Genomic DNA, 17,383 nt, shown 5'->3' with positions numbered 1-17,383 from the left:
GAAAGAAAATAATTGTAATGTTATTGTTTATTTATTTTTAAATTACAAATAGATTTGTAAATTTCCTTTATAATACATTTGATTTCTCTACATTTATATGTATTGGTAGCAGTCACTTGTCTGTGTCATAATATCGCTTCTTTAAAGCTCTGTATTTTCGTAGGTAATACAGCGCTTCAAGCTCTTTCACAACAAATTCTCCACGGTTGATGAGTTCTTTGATCTTCTCTGTGTCTTGCACATCCCTGTTTTTGGCAAAAGCAGCCCGTAGTCTTTCTCTGAAATAGTCTGCTCCTTTTGGGTACTCCCGTCCAAGAAAGAGCAGCTTCAAGCAGAAAAATCAAAAGACAGGATTATGATTTTCCACTGCCTGGAGTCACAGCATGGGACATTCTTTAATATGCCATATTTTAATGTTATATAATTGTATTAAAACTTTATATCTTTTTTATAAAAAAAAAGTAATGATTGGGGGTTGTTAAAGAAGTGCAAAATCTAGAAGCAAGACTGTATAACATAATTGGAAGATAATAAAATATTTGAACAGAAATAATTAACGCCACAAAGCCCTTAAAAAAATAAAGAGGTTAATAAAATAGTAGAAACAACAGTAAAGGAATAGTGAACAGTTATAGGATCTACGATATATTTTTAAGTTAAGCAGGAAAGTGTTTAGGCATGTTCGACTTTTTCATCCAGCGCTACGCACATCAATCGAGTATGACGTGGAACTATCGCGAGAACTATGCTTTTTGAATCGCTCTCGCAGTACTTTTATGTCATACGCTGATCGGTTTGCCCAGCCCTGCATTAAGTTAAACACGGCTTTTTCTCGTGAAAAAAGTTAATGAATCTCGACTACACCAAAGGGGACAGTAAACTCACAGTTTTGTATAGTCGCACCACCTCTCCACGGAGCGGATTGGCCATTTCACAAGGGTTGTTGTTTTTTTCGAGAAGATAACTTACGCAACCTGCGTACACCAAACTTCATCTGATATTTTATTGCAAACATTTGTAAATGTGTAAATTGTAATTCTAAATAACCACATTACGTTGATACTTACGTGCTACCATGGCATTTTACCACTAGGACTCTATAAAAAATAATGCTGGGTTGAAACTTCTGCGATCGTCAAATAACAAATTCAAAATAAAAGTCCTCAATTAATTGGTTGCACACACTTGCACATGATAAATACAAATTTAATTTTAAAACGTAAATGTGTTTACTAGAAATATAAAAAGCAAAATTTTGACTTCAAGAATTCATAAAAGTTGTGTTAATCTGTGAAGGCTAACTTTTTGGACAAAACATTTAAGTGTCATTTTTTAAAACAAATTATTTTTTTCGATAATTCAAAAGTCTATAGGAAACATTAAAGGGATTATTTGCGAGTGAACCAATGTCCCGCTAACTTCCGCGTTAGCCTAAAAAAATACGTAATTTTATTAATATTTAAAAAGGCAATGTAAAAATAACAATTCATATCAAAATAAAAGTCACTATTGATGTTCATAACATATGTAAAATTATTTTAACAGTCACCCAATCTTATTTATACTACAGGCGTGTTTTTAGTCATGGTAGTGTGCAAAAGAAAAAACACAGCTGTGTGTGAAATGCGGTAATAATTTATTTAAGCCCGGTCCATTGGAAGACATCTCTAAAAAAGTAGATTAGAAGCACAGTATACAAGATAATGGTTGTTAGTTTTTTGCATTTTGGATGCCAAATGCTCAGTCAGGATTATAGAAAATTTATTTAACATAGATCGTATGTATTGTTTATGAAGCACTATCATTTACATAGCTCCCATATTCATGCTGAGATCTGTCTAATACCACACCACTCCTCCTACACATCATCAATGTCTCTTCATTTTTGGCATGTGGATTTCAAAAATAACCTAGACTCAATGCACTCCATAGGTGACAACGTCTACATTGAGATGATTTGTCACTATACCACATTCATGTTGTAAGTGCCAATATGTACATGTTCCTGTAAACTAGTCAGCATATAATTATACAAAACACACACCTTGGAGAAAAACAAAGCGTGTTCTTTAACTTGCTGTCTGATTTGTAATGCATGAAAAACTTACACACTTAGAAAAACAAATACAAAATGTGATGGACATGACAAATACAAAGGCAGACTGTGAGCAGATTTAAGGCACTGGAAAAACGTCTGAGCCACTGCCTTGTTGTCTCTGATTCAGTCAATATCCCTGGATGATCACAGGATTCATAATGCAGTGATAGATACGTATCCATGACAGTCTTAATAATTGGCCCGTAGTCGTTTGTTTTCCTCTCTAAGTCTTTCTATCTCCTCGACGAGTGAGTCGTTCACGGAGTACTTCTCGATCAAACCATGGATTTCGTTCTGGAAAAATATAAATTACATTCTTTATGACATGTAATATGCAATACAGGCATTACAACAAGTGTATTTAATGTCAGCAAGCATCGTATTTTGATTTCATCATGCATGGTCAATAAAATAGTTAAACAAACGTACCAGCTGAATATAAAACTGCCGCACCATCTCCACCTGTAGATTGATAATATCTCTATGGCACGTGTCCCTAAAATAACAAAACGACAGAATTTTTTTTTTTACATAAAATTAGGTCAACGCAATAAGTTTTAAAGCTCCTATAAGTCAGTGATCTCTCTAATAAAGATATAAAGGCTCACCTAAAGTCTTCTAGTGCCTCATGGATCATATTACGAACGAATTTCATTTGAACCGAGGTGAGTGGAGCTCCATTGCTCTCAGAGGCAACACCTGCTGCTGCTGGAGCTTTAGTTTAAAACATCAAGTCACACATTGTGTCCCATTAAAAAAAAAAAAAAGTCTTATTTGACCCTTACATCGTTTAATTTAACATACCAGGTGAGGTGACAGGATGGGGTTGGCCGACCGGTGAATCATAGGTGAGCTGGGTGGGCAGATCTTTCTTACTGGGCTCAGGTGTGTTGTATGGATGCACCGACTGAACACGTGTGCTCTGGGCGGCAGGTGGTGACGTTATGACATCATATTCATGGCGGAGGGCAGTATTTTGCTCCATCTGTTGGTAACACACAATTAGATTTACAAATATGACATGACAGAACAAGGAAATCCAAAAATGCATAGAAATAGACCTTCGAGCCGTTCTGTATATCTGTCTGTTGTGGTGGTGTGGTAAGAGATTCCTCTTCTTTGATTGGTGGAGGAGTCTGAACCACAGATGGACTGTAGCAGCGATTGCCTGGAGTGCCCAATGGGGTCTTACGCTGCGACGACCCACCAGGAAAATTAGGTAGGTAGTCAAAGTCTAAGAATATGAAAGAGAAAATGTTGATTGGGATTCGTAAAAAAAAAAGACCTGTGTCTATTACGTTTGTTAAGCAGCTTGAAGTTAAAACTTGCCTTTCTTTCCAACTGATGCGTCACTCAGTCTGTGGCTTTTGTAATCTAAAAATATATTTTTTTATATTTACTTACTGCAGTACATATATAAAAATGTAAGAATGTGTTTAGCTATTTCATTATATGAAATGATTAAATATATTTTAAAACGTTCCCTTACCATCTCGAACAGGCGAGAAGATATCCAAGCTGTTTCGACCAACCCTGAACCTGTCTGTACTGTGTTGACCTTCTCCCTCCCTTGAAAACACATCTATACTGCCCCCTAAAAACAAAGAAACTTTAATGAAAAACAGTGACGCCATGAAATAATTTATATCATTTATACGCAGCATATTTATAATTTCTTGATCAATACTGTATATGATTGAAGAGTTTAAAGGGACACTCCACTTTAAAAAAAAATAATGCTCATTTTCCAGCTCCCCTAGAGTGAAACATTTGATTTTTACCGTTCAGCCGATCTCCGGGGTCTGCCAGTACCACTTTTAGCATAGCTTAGCATATGCTAAAAAATAGTTACATCGTGTACTAAGTCCGCAGGAAAATTAAAAGTTTTAGGCAGATATGGCTAGCAACTATACTCTCATTCTGGCATAATAATCAAGGACTTTGCTGCCGTACCATGGGTGCAGCAGGTGCAATGATATTACGCAGTTTTAAATAGGAAAAATATCGAAACTCTTTGGTTCTTTTTTTAGCATGATGCTAATGGTCTAATTAGATTCAATGGATTATGCTAAGCTATGCTAAAAGTGGTAGCGCCAGACCCGGAGATCAGCTGAATGGATTCTAAAATGTTCAACTCTAGGAAAATGAGCTGGAAAATGAGCATACTTTCAAAAAAGTGCAGTGTCCCTTTAAAGAAAAACCAAACGTTTTCAAAAATACTCACCATTTCTTGACGTTGGAGTATCACCGAAAACATGCGACTTAAAACCTGTACAGAATATGGATAGTCACATGAAAAAAAACAATTAAAGGCAGAGAAGAATGAGATTACAACCATTACAAAAAACAGATACAAAGAATCTATGCCTTCACACAATCCATGACTCGAATAAACAAAAGAAGCAACATCAGATAATCACCATCATTAAGAGGGGAGAAAATATCCAAGTTCAGGCTGTTTCGGCCAATGCCGCTAAACTTCTCCAGGCTTGGAGGCTGATTTTGACTGTGTTGGGAGAAGACATCATCAGCAGTACCTATACAGAGACAACACATTCAGTAACTACAGTAAACAACCAAATGTTGTGACCCTAGACCACAAAACCAATTATAAGGGTACATTTTTTGTAATTGAGGTCTATACATTACATTTATACATAAATAAGCTTTTCAATTGAGGGTGCAACAATCTAAATATGGCCTTTAAGTTGTACAAATGAAGTCCTTAGCAACACATATTACTAATGATAAATTAATTTTTATATATTTACAGTAGGAAATGTCCAAAATATCTTCATGAAACATAATCTTTACCTAATATCCTAATGATTTTTGGGATTAAAAAAATTATAATTTGACCCATACATTGTATTGTTGGCTATTGCTACAAATATACCCATGCAACCCATGACTCATAGTTTTGTGGTCCAGCCAAACACAATTTCTAAAAATGCTAACTGTGCAAACTTGTTATCGAGTCTCCCAATACCCTAAAGAGAAAAAACTGACCTGTGATTTGGGCTTGGCCATCTCCTCTTTCTCCAGGAAATTCAGAGCCAGGCACACCAGGTGGAACTGTAGATGTCGGAGTGGACGGTCCTGTCTGCTGACCACCCAGTTTTACAGAGATCCTCTTATTTGACTGGGATTTGTTGGATGCTGTTTTAGTGGACTGTAGGGAAAGTTTTTTTTTTACTTTGCATCATTCATAAAACTTTGGAAATAACGGTGGATGTGCTGAAGTACCTTTATTTTAGAAGTGGAGTTTTGAAAGCGAATAGAGGTTACGGATGTCTTGTGAGCTGTAGTGATTTTGACCGGCGCGCTGAGGTTTCGCAGGTCATACAGGGAGATTCTTCCCTGAGTGGAGCCCACGACAAGTCCAGCCCCGTCTGGTGTAAAGTCAATGGCTGTAAGTGGAGACTCTACCTGTTTATTACGAAAGACCCTGATGGGATAAGCATACGTGTCAAATCAACATAATGAATCTGCAATAAGATGATACACAGGTTGAATCTTACATTTTGCTGGAGGTGTCATAGCAGACGATCTTCTTATCCAGCCCCACCGTGATGAAGAGCAAATCATTGGCCGGAGAGAAAGCCAACCCTGAACAAGGGGCTTTGTGTGCCCCATCAAACAAATGCAGCTCCTTCTGAGTGTTAGCATCCCACAATGCAACAGAGCCACTGTCGGACACAGTGCCTAGCAGAGACCTCTTCACTAGTGAATATCTCAAATCATGGATGGGCTAAAGAGAAATATCACATGGTGTCTTTTATGCAAACAATGAAAAGCTTAATTGATACACTGTAGTTCAGTGCAAACTTACCACATTTGGTCCATGACCGAAGGGTTTGCTCGACAGATTTGTGGTAATGCTATGGAGGATGATATCTCCACTGGTGGAGCCTGATGCTATGTAGCTATCTCCTCCATTAAAAGACACGCATGTAACTTCCTCCTTATGGTCCTGACAAAAAAAGAACATACAGCAGGTTAGGAATAGTGGATTTCAGAGATATACACTCACCTAAAGGATTATTAGAAACACCATACTAATACTGTGTTTGACACCCTTTCGCCTTCAGAACTGCCTTAATTCTACGTGGCATCGATTTAACAAGGTGCTGAAAGCATTCTTTTGAAATGTTGGCCCATATTGATAGGATAGCATCCTAAAGTTGATGGAGATTTGTGGGATGCACATCCAGGGCACGAAGCTCCCGTTCCACCACATCCCAAAGATGCTCTATTGGGTTGAGATCTGGGGGCCATTTTAATACAGTGAACTCAATGTCATGTTCAAGAAACCAATTTGAAATGATTCAAGCTTTGTGACATTATCCTGCTGGAAGTAGCCATCAGAGGATGGTACCTGGTGGTCATAAAGGGATGGACATGGTCAGAAACAATGCGCAGGTAGGCCGTGGCATTTAAATGATGCCCAATTGGCACTAAAGTTGCCAAGAAAACATCCCCCACACCATTACGTCACCACCACCAGCCTGCACAGTGGTAACAAGGCATGATGGATCCATGTTCTCAGCCAAATTCTGACTCTACCATCTGAATGTCTCAACAGAAATCAAGACTCATCAGACCAGGCAACATTTTTCCAGTCTTCAACTGTCCAATTTTGGTGAGCTCGTGCAAATTGTAGCCTCTTTTTCCTATTTGTGGTGGAGATGAGTGGTATCCGGTGGGGTCTTCTGCTGTTGTAGCCCATCCGCCTCAAGGTTGTGCTTGTTCCCAAATGCTTTGCTGCATACCTCGGTTGTAACGAATGTGTATTTCAGTCAAAGTTCTTCTATCAGCTTGAATCCGTCGGCCCATTCTCCTCTGACCTCTATCATCAACAAGGCATTTTCGCCCACAGGACTGCCGCATACTGGATGTTTTTCCCTTTTTCACAGCATTCTTTGTAAACCCTAGAAATGGTTGTGCTTGAAAATCCCAGTAACTGAGCAGATTGTGAAATACTCAGACCGGCCCTTCTGACACAAACAACCATGTCATGCTTAAATCACCGTTCTTTCCCATTCTGACATTCAGTTTGGAGTTCAGGAGATTGTCTTGACCAGGACCACAACCCTAAATGCATTGAAGCACCTGCCATATGATTGGTTCATTAGATAATTTGATTAATGAGAAATTGAAAAGGTGTTCCTAATAATCCTTTAGGTGAGTGTATGTATTATAATAAATGGATTTGAGCTATAAATCTACACAACATTGCAATACCTTAAGGCTACGGTGTAACCTTTTTGTCTTTAGATCCCAGATATTAACAGTGTTATCCAGACCTCCACTAACAAGGAACTGCGACGTGGAATTCAGACTGACGCGTGTTTGCTTTTTCTAAAAAATAAAACAACAACAACATTATGAGCCATTATAATGAGCCATTATAAGACACACACATATACATTAAGACAGTGGTTCCCAAATTTTTTCAGGGTGCGGCCCCCTTGTGTATGGTGCATTCCTTCGCAGCCCCCCAAAGAAAATTTGTGACAAAAACTGTTCTAAAACTTAACATTTTAATAAAAAATAAAAAACATTAAATTATACAAAAAAATTTGTGCTTTTGGTTAGTAGCCTATTTTTTTTAGGTTTAATTACACAGAATTCGTGATAAATTAATGTATTTCATAAAATGTCATAAAACTGGGGCTCCCCTGGCACCATCTCGCGGCCCCCAGTTTAAAAACCACTGCATTAAGATATCCAAATATAAAGGTTTTTAGGCTCACCCCTTCACCAAGCTCCATCACTGGAACCGGTGAGGACTTGAGACTGGATACCACCAGCTTGTCCCCAATACTGCTGGCACTGACCAAGTACTGATCTGAACATTGTCAAGGCAAACATGCTTTTGATCTGCGAATTCCAAATAAACTAGACTTGTATATTTAACATAAAGGGGGATTTTAAAAAAATCTCCAAACTATACAACTGGATGTAATCTTTAAAACATGACTGTACTGGGTGTTCCTTAATAAACAGCGTAATGAACTCTTATATAGCACATAAGTAATGCACGAGAGCATTAGAGGATACTGCTGCTGCTCCAGCACACTTGAGCCACAGGATGTGTTGCACTGTGAGGGTTGAACTGCTCCATCACCGTCATGGAGGCTGAATCCCAAATCTTCAGGCAGTCACCTGATGAGACCAGGCGCGTGACGTCCTCCATGGCAACGGCTGCCAAAAGATGGACAGCTGTCAGACGCGCCAAGCCACGAGGCCAGTAATGACAATAATACGAATTGTTTCTATTCGAGAAAAGCAAGTTAATACAAAAATAGTCTAAAGAGTCCATATTTATTTTTTGCTGCACTTCAACAGTGTTGTTGTTGTTGTTACTTATACAATTCTCAAAAAGAGGATTAAATTAGTGATTGTTTAAATGCTAAAGGATCTCGACTTTATTTATTAATACTTATATAGTATATAGTGTTTAGAGTCTGAATTAAGTCTTAACGATGTAAAAGTACAATAAACTCAATAGATTTGAGTAAATTACAGTTAGCAATGCTGCTAACATGAGTTGATGACAACAATGCGTTACGTTATTTAACTTTAGCGTATAATTAAAATTAACAAGACAATCAATTCTGACTTAAAACATTACAAATAAACTAGTATTGGTGTTCAACAAGCGTTTACATTACAATTACGTAGCAGTTTATTCGTTGTTCTTCAAGTTGTTGTGCTAACAGGTTCTGCATTTATCAGCTGGTTAGCAACAGCTAACTACTTACCCGAGTTCAGACGACGAAAAGTAAAGAAAAAGAAGATGGTATGCTGATAAACACTTCACGCGACATCCAAGGATGATAAATAAACGTGTCCTTTTATTTAACTTTTAAACTTTGGCATATCACAAAAGTTTGAACATCCGTGGCTCCAGCAAGGAACCGCCACTACGGCGTGCGGATGGGCTCAAAAATCATTGACATTCAGAAATACAGAAACGCCAATATGAGAGATCTCGTTTCAAGGTGCAAGTTTTATAATAAGGTCAACAGTTAAAACATTGTGTTATTTATTATTATATAGGATATAACATATCAGTGCATTAATTCAGCTTTAGTATTACATTCTGGGATTTATATATATATATATAAAAAATAGAGCATAATAAACACTCCTGGAAAGGAATACTTGGAGTATTTAAGTGTTAAAAAGGCAAAAATATACACTGGTTTACAGTCCATAATTATCTAACAATGCAATCTATTTAATCATATTAAAATCAATAAAAATATTTATGATATACATTTAATATAGCAGCACATTTCTGCATCACCAATGTATATTGCATCTTTAGATTATTAAAAAACGTACAGTAGGTAAAGAAATACAAGGCAAGGTACATACATTTTGCATAGTGATACATATACAGCATATCTCAGGCATTCGTCATACATGAACTGTGATCAAACACTCAAAGTTTCTCAGAAACCAGAAGAGTTCATGCTGTCCAGCTGCAGTTCCTTCCTGCTGTTACTGTGGCAAAGGTATAAGGACTTTCACATAGTTTATTGGAAAGAAGCCAGACTTCCCTCTGAGCATACCCTCATACCAGTTCTCATCTATCCGACCGGTCAGAATGATGATGTCACCTTCCTTAAAGCCAAGCTCTACCTGGTTTTCGGGCTGGAAAGTGTAAAGTGCCCGACAACAGGGCTGATCCAAGGGGATATCACTGTCATCTGATAAATATAAAGATTAACAAGTTTTATTCATATAGCACATACAGTCAATTACCTTCACTTATTCCATTTCAATCTGTACTTTTTAAGATTCAAAATTTTTATTTTCATATGTACACAAGTACAATGAGATTCTTATTTTGTTTTTACCTCAAAAGAACATATGGTAGACATATGGCAACAGACATTAAAGTAAATACATATTAAAAATGTCAAAAAAATTATAAAGTAAGAAGTACAATGTAAAGTAGAAATACTTTACATATTCTGTTACTTCTGTTTGTACTTGCATGAGGGTGGTTACATAATTGCTAATATATTTGGTGTTCATAGTCATACTTTTTTCAATACTTTTAATAATTTGGTACTCATTGTCATGGATCACAAGATGTTACAGGCCAAAACAATAAAATATTTTCTATAAAAAGTGTGTCTATATCTAAAAATCATGATCTTCTGTTGTCCCAATTAGTCAGTGTGTCAATTGTGTTACTGTCAAACTCTACCAATGTAGAGTAAAGGGCAGTTCACATTATAATGATAACTACAGAAAAATCTTCTAAACTGTTATTTTTTTTAAAGAGAATAGCGGACTTCACACCACAAACTATAACAATAAAGATACAATGAACGGTATCGTTTGGGATCACATGCCAAGCGATATTTTTTTTCCAAATGATGAACGATAAGCCATTGAAAGCCAATCAAATCTATTTAAAATTCAAGTGCACGCACATTTAAAATGACAGATGACACTGTGGAGAAGCTCATTCCTGAGGTCCATAACATAAAATTACCTCATGTATCCAGCGCTGATGCAGTTGCTGTAAAATTGACTATGCTTTTTATTCTACTACACTGATTACGCCAAAAGGTAAAATATTAGATTACACAAACTACTAGATTAACTGTTTATGGTGGGTTCACACCAGATGCAGAAGAAGCGGCAACCACAAGTGATTTACATGTTAAGTCAATGCAAAGACGCAAATAGGCATCCTGCAACACGTTAAGCGCGGATGGCGCAGAATGCGCGAAACGAGTGTTGCGGGGTGATCGCGCGAGTTGAAAAATCTGACCGCATTAACCAATCAGGAGCTTGCTTTAGTAGTGACGTGAAAACAGAAAGTCGAGCAGAGGCAGAAAAACAAAACAACAATGGAGAACAATCATCATCGCTAGCTGAGACATCTTCGTACATTTACAGGAATTAAAAGGATCTCGTTTGGAAGTGAGGGAGGAGGTCGAACAATCTGGTAAGTTTACTCAATTTGAGCTATATAAGCCCCTCCTATGATGCAAATTTACGCGTGAAAGTCTAAAATGACTAGAATTTCACGCGCGAATGAAGCGAGTAAACTCAAAATGTTCAAGCGTCCAACTATGCATGAATAGTATGTTTTTGCCGCCTCTTCTGCGTCTTGAGTTATGCTACATATACACCAAACGTGGGGCATCGAGTTACTCGCAGGATTTAACTTCGTGTCAAGCAAATTTTTCATTGAATATTTTCAATTTGGGCGAAGACGCGTGAGGCAAATAGTGCGTTCTCGCGTCAAACTCGCCGCCCGTATTGTGTCATTCGCATCGCCCCAAGCAAGGACGCGTCTGATCGAGTCTTTGCATTGACTTTGTATGTAATCTACTCACGCAAATCGTTGAACTCGCATCTGGTGTGAACTCACAGTTATGTGGCATTCACACCAGACGCGAAAGAGGCAGCAAGCGCGAGTGATTTACATTAAGTTAAAACAAAGACGCGAATAGGCATCATGTGGAGCGGTGCGCAGGCGCGTTCCGCAATCGAATTAACAAAGTTATCGTTCACGGCTAACATTTCTAAAAATTCAGACAAAAATAATGTCTTTGGACACCAAATGTACCTGCAATTATATAATCACCCATAGACTTCTATATTTATATTATATGCTCACTTTTATAGTTGTATTTATTGATCTGTAGTTAGATGTTTTAACTCCAGTCAGAAGCAGTGCTCCTAATTTCGTTGTATACAGAGCTATACGATGTCATAAATAACAACAAATTTGTATCTGAGGTCAGATTTCCATGAAAGCACACATGATTCTCTTTGGAAGTTTCTCAAATCATGCTGGGATTACAAAGATTATCAGGTTATGCAAAAAAAGATTACCACGTTTATACCAAGTTCATGCAGTTTTTCAGTTCAAAAGTTTTTCCATTAATTTATTATGATAATATAATTCGTTCAAATTTAATAAGACAAAAGAGAAGCATTTTCACTAGTGGGTGTTATTAGACTTTTGGACCCCAAATACTTAAAGACGTAAAACATTGTGTTTAGTACCTCAATTTAGATAAATGGGCGGAAAGAAGGCGGTCGCTGTTCGAACACATTCAACCACATGTGCGTTTACACTACAAAAGCAATCCGATCGAAAGGGGTTTCGACTACCTCTGAATGCGGTTGAAAGTGGTCGAAAGTGGACGAGCTCAAAACGTTTTGAACACCGTTTACACCTGCCATTAACGTCGTCCACTTGTGATCCGATCGATGAAAACGCATGTTAATGTCAAGTGTAAACAGCCTCTTAGATTCAAAATAATTTAACTCACGATTGCTGGTGAGATTCTTTGTTGTTTGGGTTTTGCTGGCTGCCTTCTCAGGAGAGTGAACCACAACAGGAGCATCTGGCAACCATCAAGACATTAGCAGGGGACTTTATACTATCTAATAAATTACTAAATATAGATTTTTAGAGTAAGTAGAATTTTTGTATCACGTGATTATGAACTTAAAACAAACTTACATTTTGAACTCAAGGCTTCTGTAATTTCTGTCCCTGTGGCACATAATAAAAAAAAATTCAGAAACAATAAACAAGCCATATTAAATGTGATCATATAACTAAGAAGTAAATGACTTAAATAAACACCTGATGATTGTCCCGATGAGCAATTGGACGGTCCATAAACATCCGTGCAGCACATTGTGCTCGCAACCGATTTTGATGCAAATTCCCTTCTGGGTCGGTTGCTTGCATTTGATATTCTACAGTTTGGGAAACAATACTAGCTGTTGAACATGTACAAATTAATAACACAAGGTTTATGAAGAGTTCACATACCTGGTCTGCAAACCGCCTCTGAGATTTTCTAGAATATGTAACGATTGTTGGTGAAAGTCCATCACTGATGAGATGAAGTCTGAGAGATACTGCATCTCTTCTACCTATAATAACAAAGTAATTATTGTTGGTAATGCTATAAATGAAGATATGTGATTGGTGGATAAAGAAAAATCAAATGCAAGTGTTTTGCTTACATCTTTTTGTAGGAGATTAAACATGCCTCTCTCCGCCAGATCTCTAGACTCCTCAAACTTCTCTAATGCCTTCTTAATCTCTGCGTTTGTGATCTTTCCTTTTCGCCTCTTCTTATAATCAAAGTCAAGTCGCCGCCCTTCAAGTTTTTTTAAATGATACTAACAAACAAAGAGAAAGCAGTCAAGATGCCAAGTTGAATATTGTACAACCGTGAATATTATAACATCATGCATTTTTTATTCAACTATAAGCAAGACTGACCCCAATTTCTTTCAGCTCATTCTCCTGTATTGATTGCAAAGGATCAATGAAGGTTTGCTTCACTCTGATATCCATATTGTCTCTTGCTTGGGCTACTTGTTTCAATGCCTCCCCTGTTTCAGTCAAAGCATAACCTATATTTGGAAATTATAAGAAATTAAGAATAAAAAAGAAATTTGATTTCCATTAAATTGTGTCTAACATACCAAAGCCAGTCTCAACTCCAAGCTTATTGCCATAGTGCTGCATGCAACTTCCCAGAATGCTCTCTGTTTGTGGATAGCCAACAGTCTTCACCTTCCCCCGAATTTTGGAGACTGTGCTGAGCATGCTGAGTTTTGCTCTGTATGCTGAAAGTCAACAATGAAAAAAGATACACACACATCTGCTTAAAAAGCATATAAACTACACTTAAAAGAAAAACTTAATCTTTAAAGATCCTACGTGTTTGTTGCACATATGTGCTTTTAACAGATATACATTTAAAACATACAATCTTTCTCTTCCAGGAAAACAGACAACAAATACTGATGACTCATCTTACACATACATACGTAAACACATTTATGTCCACTAAAAGGCTTTTTAAATTAAAGTAGCGAATCTTGGGTCAAAGCTTTTATGCATATTTTGTGAAAATGGTTTGCCAAGTCCTGCTCCAACTGTTTATATAAGAAATACAAATAGGAAAGAAAGTTGAACTATTTTTTGTGAAACATTTTAAAAATGTGTGACCCTGTCTGTAAAATCCAGGCTAAAGTCTCATAATCTAATGGTGAGATTAGGAGCATCAAAGTTTGATTTTAGTCATTGAGTTCACAGTGATTCTATCTTTGACATAGTCTCACTCAGTTAATATTAAATACACTGCAAAATTTTTGTCTTGTTTTCAGTTTAAATATCTAATGCTTTTTCTTGATGATCAAAATGACCCAAGAAAATAAGTCTAGTTTTTAAAACAAAAATATCAAATTTAAGTGATTTTGTGCATAAAACAAGCAAAAAAAAATCTGCCAATAGGGTAAGCAAAAAATCTTGAACATTTTTCTTAAACACTAAATTCAAGAAAAATTTGCTTACCCCATTGGCAGATTTTTTTGCTTTTTTATGCATAAAATCACTTAAATTAGATATGTTTGGTCTAAAAAGCATCTTAATTTAAGAATGTTTACATATTTCTACTAATAACAAGACAAAAATACTAAGAATTTTTTTCTTGAAAATCATTTTTTGAAGTGTATATCAAGGTTTTAACAGAATGTTCTTTACATTATGTAGGATGATTTTATCACAAAATGACTTTAGCTGGGTTTTTACAGATTGGGTCACATGTATTATTATTGAATCATACCTGGGTTTGGCTGAAGATATCCTATAGTTTTTGGAACAAGGTCAAGAATCAATTTGTGGGTAATGTCAGTTTTCTATAATGAAGCAATCAATAAAATAACAAAAAACAAAGCTTTGATGCATCCAAATCTCCATCAAATACATTTTCTTATTTTGTTGAGAATAATATTCATACCCTTTCCATACGGAGGAATTCCTCATCCAGCTTTGTTCCTTCAACTCCATTAAGTTTTTCCTTTAGTAACTGTAAAGATAACCGAGAAAATATGTAATTTTACTTATTTATTGGATCAATAGCAACAAATTAAATACAACAAATGAGAATTGTTATTTTACAGGGTTCCCACACCTTAGCTAACTTCAAATTCAAGGACCTCTCAAGGACTTTCCAGGTCCAATACCCTCAAATTCAAGGACTAAATGTGGAGACACATTTCAAGTGAGAGCAAGGTTACATTGAGTTACCTTTAAAGATACATTGTTACAGTTCCCTTTCGAGGGAACATGCGCTGCGTCACTGCGGTGACACTTTGGGAATGCCTCCATGGGTAAGTGCGTCTGAATGTGTATATCAAATTCAACCAATGGTGAGGCTTAATGACAAAGACAGGGTGACGCAGGAGCCAGGAAGTATATCGCTAGCTGAAATATTGCCAAAGACGGCGTTACAGGGAAGCAGGAAGTATGTCAAGGGAGACGCAGCGCCTCGTTCCCTTTTCAGGGAACAACAGTTACATACGTAACCCAAGACGTTTTCATGTGTCAAAACTTTTTTTTCAGAAAACTTCTTGCATAAAATAGATTCAAGCACTTGACCTGTATCTATGTATGTATATGTTCAAAAACTTCACAGGGCCTTGAATTTTTTCCCCCAGATTCACAAACTTTCAAGGATTTCAAGGACCCGTGGGAACCCTTATTTTAGCTTATGAAGACTCTTATGAAAATGTAATTGGTTTGACTGGGAGTCAATGTAAAGTCAGGAAATTAATAAGCAACCATAATTGTACATATATAAGATCTTAAATCTATAAGTCTATTTTTCGTAATGCATATTTGCTATAAAAATAAAGGAAATTGATTAATATTACATGGAAATCTTTTACAGTTACGATACGTGGCCGCTGCTCAATCCCAACACAATACAATTCAATCAGAGATGAACACTTCCATAAACAAAACCAGGAAATCCAGAGGCCTTTCCATTTTTAACACATAGTACATCTGTTTCCTCTAGTTTGTGAGCCAAACTCGTCTTCAAGGTCGGTGAAGTTATCAATGCCCCCACAACAAAACAATGAAGTGCGTGCAATGTATTTGAGCTTCCAAACTTTACTACTAAGTATACATTGGTGGCTTGGAAAACTAAAAAAATATACACTTTACACAAACCCTTAGGAGACTTCAGGAGAATTTACAATCCACTATAAACTCGATATGAACGCAAACAATTGCAGATAGCAGGTGAACTTTGTTTTCAAGACAACACCCGCGTGCACGTGTCTCAATCTCAGCCCTCTGCAGTAACTCAACCCTGATACAGCAACACAATGTGAAGACCTTCAAGTGGGGAGACTGTCGCATTTAAACACACCCCGATTTAAGTTCACTGTGAATATATTAGATATCTATTTTTCTTTTCTGTTTAAACAGGAATAAATCACGTGCACATAACTTATCGTTGTCTACCCTATGAAAGTTTTATGATTTATTATTTAGTTCCTCGTGTTTGTGTCATTCCTGTTTTTTACGCTAGCAAAAACCGAAAGCAAATGGGCCATCGATACTGAGAAAAAACTCGTCCTGGGAATGATTTAATCAAATCGGCATGTCATAATCGCATAGTAGATGAGTTACATGTATAGCCTGTTTTTATCCAAAATAGTGAAGCACGTAGAAACATTACAATAACCACACAGACATCACCAAACGTAGCGTTAAGAGTATTAAACTCATTTAAAACACGAGTTTAACACCGCGCGCGTGATGTCATATCTGTATCAGTTTAAAGAAACGACTCGAATCTTATTCGCGTCGTCGGACGAAATTGCTTCACGTTAACGTTACCTGATTTGCTTTGTGAAACTGTTTCTTTAGTCCGGCTACTGACATCTTTCTCCTTGATCCTCAAATTTTAAACATGAACATGCGTGGAATGAAGACGGTTCAATCTCAGTTTGTGTAAGTCCTGGAGCTCCCCGCCCTCTTCTTCGTTCTAACCGTCGCAATGTATGCTGTTGTTTTGCACCTTGGCCAGATTTGATTGGTGGGGCAGTGCTGAGATCCTGCGGGATCCAGGAGGTCACCCATCGGTTAAAGTAATGTGTCCACTTCAAAAAATTCACGTGCGTGGGTGCAGAAGGTGACACAGAGGTCGGTTTACAGATAAGGCAGTGTTGTGAAGTAATGTTTCTATCAATAACTAACATAAATATGGAAGCATAAGCAGCATATTTGTTATTTTGTATTACTTGAATTAAAAACGTCCAAATGTAAATCTGTAACAATCATGTATCTAGTAAACTGTAGTACAATTCTTAGATACTGTAGTGTTTTTCAACCTTACTATAATAAATATTAAAGTATAATACAGGGTTTACTAGTTTATCACTTTACTAAAATTGTAAAACTGTACTACAGATTACTGT

At 36.9% G+C, this 17,383-nt stretch overlaps 3 protein-coding genes across 11 annotated transcripts; all 3 read right to left on the bottom strand.

Moving 5' to 3' along the window:
* Positions 1–9: 9 nt before the first annotated feature.
* lyrm5b (LYR motif containing 5b) lies at positions 10–1,199 on the bottom strand. Of its 3 annotated transcripts, none has more exons than XM_055193145.2 (3): positions 1,068–1,199; positions 886–974; positions 10–325 (listed from the first exon to the last, which is right to left on the bottom strand). In XM_055193145.2, the coding sequence occupies exons 1-3, from the start codon at positions 1,075–1,077 to the stop codon at positions 113–115; spliced, it is 312 nt and encodes a 103-aa protein (XP_055049120.2). In that variant the 5' UTR covers positions 1,078–1,199; the 3' UTR covers positions 10–112. The 3 variants fall into 3 exon arrangements, with proteins under 3 accessions (XP_055049120.2, XP_055049118.2, XP_055049119.2); XM_055193143.2 differs by having other exon boundaries at positions 886–994; positions 1,068–1,180; XM_055193144.2 differs by having other exon boundaries at positions 886–988; positions 1,068–1,161.
* Positions 1,200–1,615: 416 nt separating this feature from the next.
* nedd1 (NEDD1 gamma-tubulin ring complex targeting factor) lies at positions 1,616–9,008 on the bottom strand. 2 transcript variants are annotated; one of them, XM_055192486.2, is made up of 17 exons: positions 8,866–9,008; positions 8,162–8,305; positions 7,855–7,949; positions 7,343–7,459; positions 5,931–6,071; positions 5,620–5,849; positions 5,345–5,546; positions 5,108–5,270; positions 4,519–4,635; positions 4,323–4,367; positions 3,588–3,692; positions 3,428–3,472; positions 3,160–3,332; positions 2,903–3,083; positions 2,707–2,812; positions 2,528–2,594; positions 1,616–2,392 (listed from the first exon to the last, which is right to left on the bottom strand). In XM_055192486.2, the coding sequence occupies exons 2-17, from the start codon at positions 8,295–8,297 to the stop codon at positions 2,288–2,290; spliced, it is 2,028 nt and encodes a 675-aa protein (XP_055048461.2). In that variant the 5' UTR covers positions 8,298–8,305; positions 8,866–9,008; the 3' UTR covers positions 1,616–2,287. The 2 variants fall into 2 exon arrangements, with proteins under 2 accessions (XP_055048461.2, XP_055048462.2); XM_055192487.2 differs by having other exon boundaries at positions 8,162–8,376; positions 8,866–9,005.
* Positions 8,937–17,031, bottom strand: sh3gl3b (SH3-domain GRB2-like 3b). 6 transcript variants are annotated; one of them, XM_055192488.2, is made up of 11 exons: positions 16,803–17,031; positions 14,911–14,979; positions 14,737–14,809; positions 13,592–13,735; positions 13,386–13,519; positions 13,124–13,282; positions 12,927–13,030; positions 12,735–12,850; positions 12,609–12,641; positions 12,415–12,489; positions 8,937–9,819 (listed from the first exon to the last, which is right to left on the bottom strand). In XM_055192488.2, exons 1-11 carry the CDS (start codon positions 16,845–16,847, stop codon positions 9,611–9,613), a joined length of 1,161 nt encoding a protein of 386 aa, XP_055048463.1. In that variant the 5' UTR covers positions 16,848–17,031; the 3' UTR covers positions 8,937–9,610. The 6 variants fall into 6 exon arrangements, with proteins under 6 accessions (XP_055048463.1, XP_055048465.1, XP_055048464.1 ...); XM_055192490.2 differs by having other exon boundaries at positions 14,737–14,757; positions 16,803–16,887; XM_055192489.2 differs by lacking the exon at positions 16,803–17,031 and adding an exon at positions 16,128–16,279.
* Between the last annotated feature and the right edge of the window lie 352 nt (positions 17,032–17,383).

The sequence above is a fragment of the Misgurnus anguillicaudatus genome, chromosome 6 (assembly GCF_027580225.2).
Source record: "Misgurnus anguillicaudatus chromosome 6, ASM2758022v2, whole genome shotgun sequence".
Taxonomy (NCBI): Eukaryota; Metazoa; Chordata; class Actinopteri; order Cypriniformes; family Cobitidae; genus Misgurnus; species Misgurnus anguillicaudatus.
The sequence above is the reverse complement of the archived record's forward strand: the minus strand, read 5'-3'. Positions and strand labels throughout refer to the sequence as shown.

Excerpts from the sequence above, each read along its gene's own strand:
- lyrm5b (XM_055193145.2), bottom strand. Across the intron at positions 326-885 it reads TGGTGCGACTATACAAAACT|CTGCTCTTTCTTGGACGGGA; the intron begins GTGAGTTTACTG and ends TTCTGCTTGAAG.
- nedd1 (XM_055192486.2), bottom strand. The coding sequence starts at position 8,297 with ATGGAGGACGTCACGCGCCTGGTCTCATCAGGTGACTGCCTGAAGATT. Across the intron at positions 4,636-5,107 it reads TGGCCAAGCCCAAATCACAG|GTACTGCTGATGATGTCTTC; the intron begins GTCAGTTTTTTC and ends GTCTCTGTATAG. Across the intron at positions 2,393-2,527 it reads GGCAGTTTTATATTCAGCTG|AACGAAATCCATGGTTTGAT; the intron begins GTACGTTTGTTT and ends ATATTTTTCCAG.
- sh3gl3b (XM_055192488.2), bottom strand. The coding sequence starts at position 16,847 with ATGTCAGTAGCCGGACTAAAGAAACAGTTTCACAAAGCAAATCAG. Across the intron at positions 14,980-16,802 it reads AGTTTCACAAAGCAAATCAG|TTACTAAAGGAAAAACTTAA; the intron begins GTAACGTTAACG and ends TTATCTTTACAG. Across the intron at positions 13,520-13,591 it reads TGGAGTTGAGACTGGCTTTG|GTTATGCTTTGACTGAAACA; the intron begins GTATGTTAGACA and ends TTCCAAATATAG.